The sequence below is a fragment of the Struthio camelus genome, chromosome 1, assembly GCF_040807025.1.
Source record: "Struthio camelus isolate bStrCam1 chromosome 1, bStrCam1.hap1, whole genome shotgun sequence".
NCBI classification, from domain to species: Eukaryota; Metazoa; Chordata; class Aves; order Struthioniformes; family Struthionidae; genus Struthio; species Struthio camelus.
The window spans coordinates 187,539,954-187,552,169 of record NC_090942.1 but is presented as its reverse complement, the minus strand read 5'-3'; the positions used below and the strand labels follow the sequence as shown (position 1 = coordinate 187,552,169).

General features: G+C 66.7%; 1 protein-coding gene across 1 annotated transcript; it reads left to right on the top strand.

Moving 5' to 3' along the window:
• The first annotated feature begins 397 nt into the window (after positions 1-397).
• LOC138065989 (T-cell activation Rho GTPase-activating protein-like) lies at positions 398-5,273 on the top strand. Its single transcript, XM_068931987.1, has 5 exons — positions 398-496; positions 3,564-3,650; positions 3,840-4,001; positions 4,510-4,619; positions 4,912-5,273. The coding sequence occupies exons 1-5, from the start codon at positions 398-400 to the stop codon at positions 5,114-5,116; spliced, it is 663 nt and encodes a 220-aa protein (XP_068788088.1). The 3' UTR covers positions 5,117-5,273.
• Positions 5,274-12,216: the final 6,943 nt, after the last annotated feature.

The following is a 12,216-nucleotide window of genomic DNA, read 5'->3' as shown; positions in this document are numbered from 1 at the left end:
GCAGAGCAGCTTGGCAGAGGAGAGCGTGGGGGTGCTGGTGGAAAAGAGGTTGCGCAGGAGGCAGCAGCGTGCCCTGGTGGCAAAGGCGGCCGCTGGTCTCTGGGGCTGCGTTAGGAAGGGTGTTGCCAGCAGGCTGAGGGAGGTGATGGTGCCGGGCGGCTGAGCATGGCTGAGAGCCCTGTGGAGTGCTGGGTGCAGTGCTGGGCTGCGCAGGGCAAGGGAGCCACGGAGCTCGGGGAGCGACTGCAGCAAAGGGCTCCTCAGGGGAGGAAGGGGCTGAAGCAGGTGTGCTGTGAGGAACGGCTGCGAGAGCTGGGCCTGTTGCGCGTGGACAAGGGGAGAGCGAGGGCGGATCTGATCGCTGTGTGGAAATAGCTGAAGAGATGGGATAGGCAGGATGGAGGCAGACTCGTGTCCGGGCTGCCCAGTGACAGCACAAGAGGCCCTGGGCACCAACGGCAAATCGGCAGAACAGCAGCTGCTGTCCGACTCGAAGGCAGGCCTTCTTTGCTGTGAGGGTGCGGGAGCCCGGGAAGAGGTTGCCCAGAGAGGTGGTGGAGTCTCCACCCTAGGCGATAGTCAGAAGGCGGGTGCCCACGGTCCCGGGCAACCTGCTGCGGGGGAGCGTGCTGGAGCAGGGGGGTTGGACTAGATGATCTGCAGAGGGGCCTTGCAAACTCAGCCGGCCAGGCGGGAGAGTGAAGGGCGCCTGGCGGCAGCGAGCAACGGTGGCCCGGGCCACGCGCTGCGCTCCCAGGCTGCAGGCGTGGCAATCAGGCGGCGGCGGCGGAGGCGCTGGAGGCGCTGGAGGCGGGGAGACCACCCGGAGTTCCCGCAGCCCCCGCGGCCGGCGCATCACAATGTGCCACCGTGGCACCGTAGCGACCCTGGCCACGGGCAGCAGCGCGTGTCGCCCAGGTGGGCACTGTGCTGGTGCGGGACAGCGCAGGCTGAGGCGGCTCCCAGCCTGGTGACACTGCCCGGCACCGGGACGCGCTTCCAGGCTCGCGCAGGCCTGAGCAGCGCCGAGCACTGCGCGGCGCGGGACAGGGCCGCACGGCAGCCGTCTGCCCGGCGGCAGCGGCATGGGGCAGGCCCACTGCTGCGGCGCCCGGGGCGCTGCCGGCCCCGCTGCCGGCACGCGGGCACAGCCCGCGGCCCCCGGCCCCGCGGCTCCTGGCGCCTGCCACGGGCTCTGGGGCAGGGCAGCCTGCCGGCCCGCGCCGCCCCTCGGCCCCTTTGTCTCCAGCAGCAGCTCCCAGCTGCTGCTCGCCCTCCGCGTGCGGGTCACCCGGCACCACCGCACGCGCCACAGGCACCTCCTGCTCTTCCCCCACGCAGTCGCCATCGCCAGCTTCAAGTAAGAAGAGCGGCGCGCGCCTCCTTCCTCCCCGCCACCCCCTCCGCCCCCCGGCCCCGGGCACATCCCCTCGCCCTGGGGCTCCCGCCAAACTGGGCACGCCCAGAGCTTCTCTGGAAGGTGGCCGGGCGGCCGCACAAGGGTGCAGGCTCCTGCTCTTGTCCTCCTGCCCCGCGCACCCTGCCCAAGCGTCCTGCTGCCAGCGCTGCCCAGCAGCGCCTTCGGCAAAGTGCCCTGCGCGTGCGCGGCCAAGCAGGCTCCTTGCTGCTGCCCGGGGCTCGGCGCCGCCCTGCCCATGCGCAGCTGGCCTTGCCCCCCCGGCGCACCCGCGCACCGCAGGCGCTGCTCTTCCTCCCTGCAGATGCGGCTCCACCTTCCGCCTGAAGCACCGGCTGCACCTCAGCGACCTCTGGGTGCTGTGCAGCGAGGAGGTGGCCGCGGCCCGGCCGCAGGACGAGGAGGAGGTCTTTGGCCTCAAGTGCAGCCACAGCCTCATCCTCGTCTGGCCCAGCAACCTCTGCGTGGTGACTTTTGGGTGAGTCGGGGCGCCGCGTCCCAGGGCCGTGCACCGCTCCCTGCGCTGGCCCACGCCGCTCGGCCCCGGCCCTCTGCCCGCGTGGGCGAGAGCTGCTTGGGGCCGCCGCTGCGGCACGGCGCAGGAGCAGGAGCAGCGCGGGCTGAGGCTGCGTCTCCTGTGCGCTGCAGGTCGCAGGAGGTGAAGCAGCTCTGGCTGGACGCCCTGCTCCGGTAAGCCCTGCCGGGCAATTGCACCTGGGGCCGCGGGGCTGAGGGCGGGCGAGCGTTGCAGGGGGAGCTGCAGGCGGGCAGAGCAAAGGAGCCGCGGGCAGAGGTGCAGCCGCTGCTCAGGGCAGCCGCTGGGCCGAGCGGCGGGAGTCGCTCCGCCTCAGCCTTGCACGGCAGCAGCGCTGCCCGCCCGCCCGCCTGCCGGGAGCGGAGAGCACAGCTGCTTGCGGGCAGGCCGGCGGGCCGCGAGCCGCGGGCGCCTGTCGCCGGCTGGAGGAAGGAGGCCCGCAGGCAGCAGGAGGCGGGGCGCTGCGGAGCGGTGCTGGCAGCCCGCCCTGCTGCAGGGCCTCGGGGGCCGGGGGCCGGCCGCGGAGAGCTGCGAGGGCGGGGGCTGAGCGAGCTCTTCCCGCGCCCTCCCCTGTGCGCAGGCCGAGCCCAGGAGCCCCGGGAGCCAGAGTCACCCGCCTGCCCTCCCTGCGGCTCCTCACCAAGGTGGTCGGCTTCTACGGCCCCGTAAGTGTCCTCCCGCAGCGCCCTCCGCCCCAACAGCCCCTCGCCGGCCCCCAAGGCACCCTCCGCCGAGTTGCTGACGGCGCCTCTCGCCTCTCTCGCCCAGGAGGTGTCGCTGACGGCCGCCACCGTGGAGACGCTCCTTGTGGTGGAGGTGAGCAGGGGCTCCCTTGCCGCGGCCCGGGCTGCCTGTGCACGGCACCTGGGGCAGCACCGTGGGGCAGCGGCCCGGGGCACGCCAAGGCAGCAGATGGCCCGTGCCGGGCAGAGCACCCCAGCGCAGACCGTGCCGCGCGGCCACGCGCAGAGCCCTCGGGCCGCCCTGCGGCTGCTGGGCCCCAGGGCAGCCGCCTCCGCCTGTGCGCGGGCGGCTGTGGGCTGCAGGGCCCGTCTGGGGGCGCTGGCTCCAGCAGCAGCCTTTGCCACAGCCCCCGTGCCCCAGGCAGGCAGTGTCCGGCCCGCACCTGGGCCTCTCCTCCGCAGGCCTTGGGCCACCTCTGCTTCTCCCGGCAGCCTCGCACACACCTGCCTGCCGCGCTGCAGCAGCTGCCTGCTGGCCCCAGCTGCTGACGGGCCGCCCTCTAACCTTCAGCCGTTTCTCGCAGGCGGACGCCAAGAAACGTCCCCGCTTGGACCCGTCCCCCACGGAGGAGGCACTCGGCCGCTCCGCTGGTGAGCCTGAGAAAGAAAGGCAGCAGCTGCCTGGTGACACGCTGCTGCTTTCCTCCCGCCCGGCACAACCTCTGCGCCCGGCCACACGCTGGAGGAGCTGCCTCACAGGGCGCCGCGCGCAGGCAGACGGCACCATCCGGCTCTCTCGGGCCGCTTTGCTCCCCTGAGTTTTGCTTGCCTTTTGCTTGCAGCAGAGGGAGCGAAGGCAAGGAGGCAGGGGATCTCCTGGCCGCTCGCTCGGAGAGGGACCTCTGCCAGCGGGGACTGCCCGGGGCAGCGCGACTCTGGCGCCAGGCTCGCTCTCTTTGGGCAGCCTCTGGCAGTCATCTGCGCGGAAGACGGCAGCCTGGCCCAGCCGGTCCAGGTAAGCCAGCCTGCCGACAGAGGCGTCCCGCTTGGGCCTTCTGGAGCGAGGCAGCTTCCCGCCGCCAGCAGCTGTGCCGGGGCTCTGCAGAGAGAGGCGATGTGGGGATTTGCCCTCCTCACGCGCTGCCGACGCCCAGCCATGTGGCCAGATTCAGGATGCTCCTTTTCTGTCCCTGTCTTGCTGCAGGATCTCCTGGCTATCTTGTACGAGAAAGGGCCTGGCACGGAGGGCATCTTCAGGAAGGCGGCCAACGAGAAGGCTCGCAAGGAGCTCAAGGAGGTCCTCAACCAGGGCGAGAACGCTGACCTGCACAGCAAGCCCGTGCACCTCTTGGCAGCGGTGCTGAAGGTGACTTCCTCTGGCGCTTAGCTCTCCGAGCACGGGGGTAATGCGCACGGGCCCCTGCCAGTGCCTCGACGGAGCTTGCTGGGACTCCAAGCTCAGAGCACGCTGAAGCCACGCTCCGTGGCTCCGGCTCAGGACACTTGGGCCTTTCTCTTTGCCAGGGGATTCTTCAGCCACCCTCGTTCTGCCCCTCATTCCTTGCATGCCCGTGGCAAAGGCCCTGCCTCCGCCTCCGCCTCCTCCTCAGCACCCTCGTCTCCTCACTGAGCACTGCCGAGCCTGAGGCCGGCACCCAAGGCTCAGCTGGGAGCTGGGGCCTGCTCCTGCACTCGCCCCAGGGCACTTGGCCTGTGCTGCCGCAGCCCGCTCCCCTGGCAGCGGCCAGCAGCACCTCTGGCGGCTCGGGGCAGCACAAACCTACCTGCCTCCGAGGGAGCCCAAGCCACGGCCAGGCTCCCGCTCTGCTCAGCAGCAGTGTCCAGGGCCTCCCCTAAGTTCCTTGGCCTTGCAGGACTTCCTCCGAAGCATCCCCTCCAGTCTCCTCTCGGACAAGCTCTACGACGAGTGGATGCTAGCGCTGGAGGAGCCAAGGCAGCAGGACAAGATTGACAAACTGCAAGAGTAAGCTTTGGGAGCAGTCCGCCTGAGTGGGAGGGGCTGGGAGAGGCCCGGACCTTCTCTGGAGAAGGGCAGTGTCCTGTAGACAGCTGCCATTCCTGTCAGCTCGCTGTTGCTCCGGAGGGGGCTGGTGCTGGGCGCCAGGGGCCCGGAGAAGCCCTTCTCTCCCAGGAGCTCTTCCACGAAAGACAGAGCACGAGGAAGCCTCGTTGCTCAGGAAAGCTTGCTGCGGGGAAGAAGGAGCGGCCCCTGCAGCTCTGAGCATGACTCTGAGCTCTTGCTGGTGTTCCCGCAGGGTGGCTGGCAAGCTGCCGAGGGCCAACCTGCTCTTGCTGCAGCGTTTGCTCGCCGTGCTGCACCACGTCAGCGAAAACGTGGAGAGCAGCAGGATGAATGCCAGCAACCTGGCCATCTGTGTGGGGCCAAATATGCTGAGCGCCGACCCAGACAACGTGCTCCCGCTGGCCGTGCAGAGGGAGAGGACTGACAAGGTGTGCTGAAGTCAGCCCCTAGCTCTGGCCTTGCGGGCAGCTCTGGGCCACCCCCACAGCTCCCCCTGCCCTTGCCAAGCAGCACCGCTGAACAGAACAGGGCCAGCGCTCGACGCTCGGCACGCTCTGCCACGCGGCAGGCACATCTCTGAAACCAGTGGGTGTCTGTGTGCAGGTCACAGCCCTGGTGCAGTTCCTCATAGACAACTGCCGAGCAGTATTTGGCCAGGACGTCGCCTTGCCTTTCGGGCGCTCGGCCGAGGAGGCACCGCTGGAGCAGCCCGACAGCTGCCCAGGTATGAGGCTGGGCGGGGCACGGCCACAGGCCAGGGCTGCTGCTTTACAGCCTTCCACTGGCTCTCAGAAGACATTGGTGGCAACGCAGACAGGTGCCGAGGGTTGGCTCCGGTCTTGCGGTGCTTTTCTACTGCTGCGCCTGGAAAAGGACAGCCCTGCCAGAGCAGCTTTCGTGGCAGACGGTCAACGTGCGTAGGCTGCTGCTGTGTAGCGAGTTGCTAACTGTGGCCCAGAAGTGCCCTCTGCCCAGACGTTGCCCTGGGGGGCCCTTGTGCTTCCTTAGCTTCTCCTCTAGCCCAGAGGCCAGAGGCCAGAGGAGATGGCATGAGGCGCGGCTGTGCCGGCCCACAGAGCCTGTCCCCTTGGATCTCTGCATGGCCCCTAACAAATACCTGACGGGCTCTCGCTCCCCACAGGACACCCAGGGGCTCCGCAGCACAACGCTTCTGCCTGCGACAGCCCAGAGCCGGCAGCTGCAGGCAGCCCCCCAACCTCACCGATGGAGCAGCCCAGCGGGAGCAGCAGCACTCGCCACCCACCATATCCTACCTGCGCCTCTGCCCCTTGCCTCAGCAATGCTGCCCATGGCATCCGCAGGATGCCCAGGTGGCTCTCGGAGCCGGAGCTCGCCTTCCACAACCGCTTGGAAGGCAGGCGAAGGGAGCAGGAGCTGAGCGCAAGCGAGGGCAGTTCTCCAGGCCAGCAGTAACAGCTGAGGCTGGCGAAGGAGGCGCTTGAAACAAGGCCTTGCAGTGTTGCCTTGGCAAGTAGCAAACGGCCCTCTCCACACAAACCCTCCTCCAGCTGCTCCCTGCAGACCTCCTCCTCTGCTGGGATGCCTCCGTCTGCAGCAGCTCCACCCTCGCCTCCCGCCCAGACCTTGTGACACAGGCGCCAGGCTGCTCCCAGCAAGCGCCACCACCACAGCCCAGCAGGACAGCTAGCAGAGTGACCCAAGAGCATTGCAGGTCATGCTCGGGGACAGAGTTTGTGCCGGGAAGGATCCTGAGGTGGAAACTGCCAGGTGCAAGGTTCCTGCTGGAATCAGCTCCCCGGAGAGTCTGCCTGTGGCCCCCGGAGCTTTTTGCCTGAGAGCCCCGTCTCGATGCTGCCAAGCACCCACTCCGGGGCTTCCGTGCTTGGGCCCCCAGTGGCTACGAGGAGGGACAACTGTGCCCGAATCTATCGCGGCAGAAAGCATTCCCACAGCTTCTCCTCAAGAGCCTTGAGAACTGTCTGAGGACCTCTTGGCGGATGGCGAGCAGGCTCTCCTGGCTTCAGGAGTCAAGCAGGAGCTCTGCCTGATTGGCTGAAGGTACACCCCATATGGAATTGGGAAGCTCAGCCTCACGCAGCATGAAGTGCTTTCCACAACGAAATGCGTGCTTAACCACCTAGGGACACCCCCCACCACCGCCACCACCCCGCTACCCGCTCCTTTCCCCTGCAAAGCGGCCTAGGGCAGAAGGGATGTCGGGAGGCACGGTGGCAACAAAATGTGCAAGGTGGCAAGGATTACACTGTTACCAGAGGCTGGAAGTTTTGGCAAGGGTCCCAGCGGAGGCACGCTGCCTTGGAGCAAGTGTTGCGAGCTGCCTAAGAAGGGCAGCTCACGACTGAGCCACGATGGCCAGAGGGGAAAAAAAACTCTGTGCGCTGGGCAGTGTAGAAGGCCCTCGTCAGAACGCAGCTACCGAAGAACTCTTATTCCCCTTGCCAGGGAGTGCAGCGACTAGGCACGCTCCTGCATAAAGCAAGACTGGAGGCCGACGTGCTCTCCTTCCTGGCGTCCTTCAGGGCAACATGTGGATACCTACGGTGGCAGGAGATGGTTTGCCTGGCCTCAGGCACGGCACTTAGGAGAGCAGTAAGCGCTGCAGCTCCTGGCTAGGCAGTCGAGGATGGAGCTGTCCTACCGTGGCCAGAGCTCGGGAGGAAACACTGCAGGAGGAAACGCTGCCCCGGGGCCTGCGTCTGGCAACGCGGCTGTGCTGCTGAGGCAGCGGCATGTGGCAATGGCTTGGGAGGCGTCTGTGTCTCCACCTTCAAGACTATTCGCGGCAAACAGGAGGTCAAGTGGGAAGCTGGCAACCTTAGGCATCGTAAGGTGCCGTACGCTTCGCAACAAATCACCGAGGAGAACGACTGCTTACCTTCTCGTGTGACGGAACCCGAGGCGTCTTCTGTGGCACCGCTGAATACCTCCGCAACACTGCCAGTAACCTTCCCTCAACTAGACAACTGCCTCAAAGCAAAGGAAACCAACCTCCCAGCAACCACCCAAAGAAGCCAAGGTTACTGAATGCCTGTCCACAAAGTGGACAGCACTTTGAAGGGGAAGAAGCAAAAAGGAGGTAGGACAACAGTACCAAACCGTCTGAGTGAGCAACAGTGGACAGCAGCCTTAGTGGTCGTCGGTGGGATGAGAGCTTGAATGGCTGCTCCCCAAAAGCTCTCAAGGCCTTGTGAATGACGGTGCATCCTCTGCTCGTCCGGTTCCTAAACACCGCCTTGTTCTTTGTGGTAACCTTGCCATGGACCTGTTACTTTGGAATGTGACTGGCTCCCCTCCCACGCGTTGGAAGCCCTCTGCGAAGCTGCTCAGAGGGGACGGGGCTGTGAGAGCCCGCCCTCCTGAGAGGGGCTGCAGGCAGTAGGCCTGCTCTGCCCACCCAGGAGCCCTGAGAGCTGGGCAAAGCAGGTGCAAAATGCTGCTTGCTTGGGCTACCTTGCCTGCCTCTGCATGGCTGGAGGCCCCTGGCTCCCATGGCAAGCAGCGCAGCAAGCCCGGCACGAAGGTCACTTGGCAACTCAGCCAGGCAGGCAAGCAAGGTACCTCGGAAGGGAACCTCAGTGGTGAGTTCCCTGAGCCCACAAGTGATGGAGTGCCCGTAGCTGAGCACGTCCCGCTGCAAAACTCAGAGGAGGAGAACAGGCTGTTCCTCTGCCACTGCTTACCCTTCTCTCTGAACTGCCGTAGCAGGCAGTCCTTACTGCCTGCCTCACCCGGACAAAGAGGGAAAGCTTCTGAGCAACGGCTGAAGGCTCCACAGGGAGAAGAGGAGGCGACTTTGTAAAGCAAGAGGCTGAGAGGAGCAGCAAGGCCAGCGCCTGGCGAAAGGGCATCTGCTCTTGCGAAAGTGATCTAATGCCCATCCGCACAGCCAGCTCACCTCGGCACAGGCAGCCACAAGCCTGCGTGGGCGTTGGGGCAGCAACTGTTCTGAAGGCCTCCCCGAAGCAAGCGCTAAAGAAATGGTGCACAGATCCCCAAGAGCCGTTGACTCTCGCGAGCTCCTCTTCGTCTGCCCTGGAAGAATGTCCAGAGGTTTCACACGCTCTAAACAAAACTGGCTCTTTAGGCAAGCAGCTCGTGACAGAAGTGATCCCGCGGCTGCTCCACGCTCGCCCGTCCTACCAGCCACAGTGCTGCCGCCAGCCTCGCTGACCGAGGCGGCCATCGAAAGGCAAAGCCTGCACCTTCGGGCTCCCACGCACAACGCTGACAGCACGGAGCAATGAGCATTTTGTTCAGTTGTGAGGCCCCCGGCAAGACACTTGCAGGACACGTGCGCAGGGAGGACAGCCTGGGGATAAAGGCTGAAGGCTTGCAGTCGGGTAATTGCACTGCAGCCTCCTTTTGCCTCGTGCTTGCTGCACAGCCTGGCCCTTTGCCCTTCAAGCCCACGGCTCGCAGGGCACATGCCTGTCTACTTCCTCCATGCCCTGAGGAGGAGGTTGCTGCGCTCAGCTTTCTCCGCGCCCCCCGACCCCGCGCCGCTGACTTCTCTGCCTCTGGTTCTGCCGCACAAAGGCGGGACTTCCCACAGCACGGGCAGCTGGCCACCTCTGTCTGGGATTCGCCAGCCCGCTCTCTCGAGCACCGCTGCTTAGGCGGTGAGTGAGGGACGGCAGCGTCACTCCCGAGCTCGGCAGAGCCCCGTCCTCCAAGGGCGACGGCACGTGGCACGACACGAAGCACGCCGGTGCACCCACTCGGTGCCTAACAGACACCAGAAGACACGGTGTTTGAGAAGCCTCCTCGGGCTGTGCAAAAGAGAAGAGCAGTCCCGCCTTCTGCACAGGTGACCGGGGACGATGGCCTGGAGAGGAAGATGGGAGACTTGGAGAAAGCCTTCACTTGTCTTTCACGCCAAGGTCTGCTTTTGCCACAGCCTTGCTGCCCAGCCGGAAACAGCCCAGCTGGGGCACCAGCAATCCCATGCAGCTGCGGGAGTGTGGTGCCAGGCTCCCCGCTCTCCCTCCTGCTCCTCCGCACCGCCTCACCCGCCAGCCCTCGCTGCCCCAGCCGCGGGCTCCCGGAACGGGCAAGGCACAGCATATGCGTCCACGCTTCAATAAAAGAATTACTGACGCTAGAGCAGGTGTGGCAGGGTGTATCAAAAGCTAAGGCTCTGCAAAAACGACCGCAAAACAACTGCAGAGCAGCTTTGCGCTCGGGCAAAGCCTGCCCGATGTACGAGGCCGAGCTCTTTGCAGCCCCCAGCCGGAGGGGAAAAGCAAGGCTGAGCGCGCAGCCTGAGTGCGTTTTTGGGAAGCGAGCACACAGACTAGTCCCTTTTCCTCCCACCTGCTCCTCACTCCTTGGCTCTCCCTGGTCTTGTTTTTCAAGGGGTCACTGAGGAGCGGCAGACCTCCTCCAAGCGGGGCTGGAGGAAAGGAGAGGTGCACATCTTCTGCTACTCAGCAGTCATGCCTTCGCCCCCGCCTGGCTGTGCATACCCTCAGCTACAGCCGCAAAAGCCATGGCCATGGCCAGGCAGCCTCCCGCAAAGCAAGAGGTTCTCCTGGCAATACAAAAGCAGGCTGTTTCTGCCTCCAAGGCGTGTTCAGAGAGCCCCAGCAAAGCAGGAGGCGGAGCAGCCCCTGGTTTGCAGCTTGCAGGTCAGCCAGGTTGCTTGTGGCTGCCCAAGGGGGAGGAGGGGCTGAGAGCCTGCAGGGCGGTGCTGCCATTGGGAGGGATCTGGACAGGCTGGACCGTCAAGCAGACAGGACCCTGGTGAAGGTCAGCACAGGCAAGGGCAGAGTGGCAGTGCCCGCGAGGAGGACTAAGGCCCGCAAGCCGGGCAGCGTGCGGGCCGACCTGCTGCAGAGCAGCTTGGCAGAGGAGAGCGTGGGGGTGCTGGTGGAAAAGAGGTTGCGCAGGAGGCAGCAGCGTGCCCTGGTGGCAAAGGCGGCCGCTGGTCTCTGGGGCTGCGTTAGGAAGGGTGTTGCCAGCAGGCTGAGGGAGGTGATGGTGCCGGGTGGCTGAGCATGGCTGAGAGCCCTGTGGAGTGCTGGGTGCAGTGCTGGGCTGCGCAGGGCAAGGGAGCCACGGAGCTCGGGGAGCGACTGCAGCAAAGGGCTCCTCAGGGGAGGAAGGGGCTGAAGCAGGTGTGCTGTGAGGAACGGCTGCGAGAGCTGGGCCTGTTGCGCGTGGACAAGGGGAGAGCGAGGGCGGATCTGATCGCTGTGTGGAAATAGCTGAAGAGATGGGATAGGCAGGATGGAGGCAGACTCGTGTGCGGGCTGCCCAGTGACAGCACAAGAGGCCCTGGGCACCAACGGCAAATCGGCAGAACGGCAGCTGCTGTCCGACTCGAAGGCAGGCCTTCTTTGCTGTGAGGGTGCGGGAGCCCGGGAAGAGGTTGCCCAGAGAGGTGGTGGAGTCTCCACCCTAGGCGATAGTCAGAAGGCGGGTGCCCACGGTCCCGGGCAACCTGCTGCGGGGGAGCGTGCTGGAGCAGGGGGGTTGGACTAGATGATCTGCAGAGGGGCCTTGCAAACTCAGCCGGCCAGGCGGGAGAGTGAAGGGCGCCTGGCGGCAGCGAGCAACGGTGGCCCGGGCCACGCGCTGCGCTCCCAGGCTGCAGGCGTGGCAATCAGGCGGCGGCGGCGGAGGCGCTGGAGGTGCTGGAGGCGGGGAGACCACCCGGAGTTCCTGCAGCCCCCGCGGCCGGCGCATCACAATGTGCCACCGTGGCACCGTAGCGACCCCGGCCACGGGCAGCAGCGCGTGTCGCCCAGGTGGGCACTGTGCTGGTGCGGGACAGCGCAGGCTGAGGCGGCTCCCAGCCTGGTGACACTGCCCGGCACCGGGACGCGCTTCCAGGCTCGCGCAGGCCTGAGCAGCGCCGAGCACTGCGCGGCGCGGGACAGGGCCGCACGGCAGCCGTCTGCCCGGCGGCAGCGGCATGGGGCAGGCCCACTGCTGCGGCGCCCGGGGCGCTGCCGGCCCCGCTGCCGGCACGCGGGCACAGCCCGCGGCCCCCGGCCCCGCGGCTCCTGGCGCCTGCCACGGGCTCTGGGGCAGGGCAGCCTGCCGGCCCGCGCCGCCCCTCGGCCCCTTTGTCTCCAGCAGCAGCTCCCAGCTGCTGCTCGCCCTCCGCGTGCGGGTCACCCGGCACCACCGCACGCGCCACAGGCACCTCCTGCTCTTCCCCCACGCAGTCGCCATCGCCAGCTTCAAGTAAGAAGAGCGGCGCGCGCCTCCTTCCTCCCCGCCACCCCCTCCGCTCCCCCGGCCCCGGGCACATCCCCTCGCCCTGGGGCTCCCGCCAAACTGGGCACGCCCAGAGCTTCTCTGGAAGGTGGCCGGGCGGCCGCACAAGGGCGCAGGCTCCTGCTCTTGTCCTCCTGCCCCGCGCACCCTGCCCAAGCGTCCTGCTGCCAGCGCTGCCCAGCAGCGCCTTCGGCAAAGTGCCCTGCGCGTGCGCGGCCAAGCAGGCTCCTTGCTGCCGCCCGGGGCTCAGCGCCGCCCTGCCCACGCGCAGCTGGCCTTGCCCCCCCGGCGCACCCGCGCACCGCAGGCG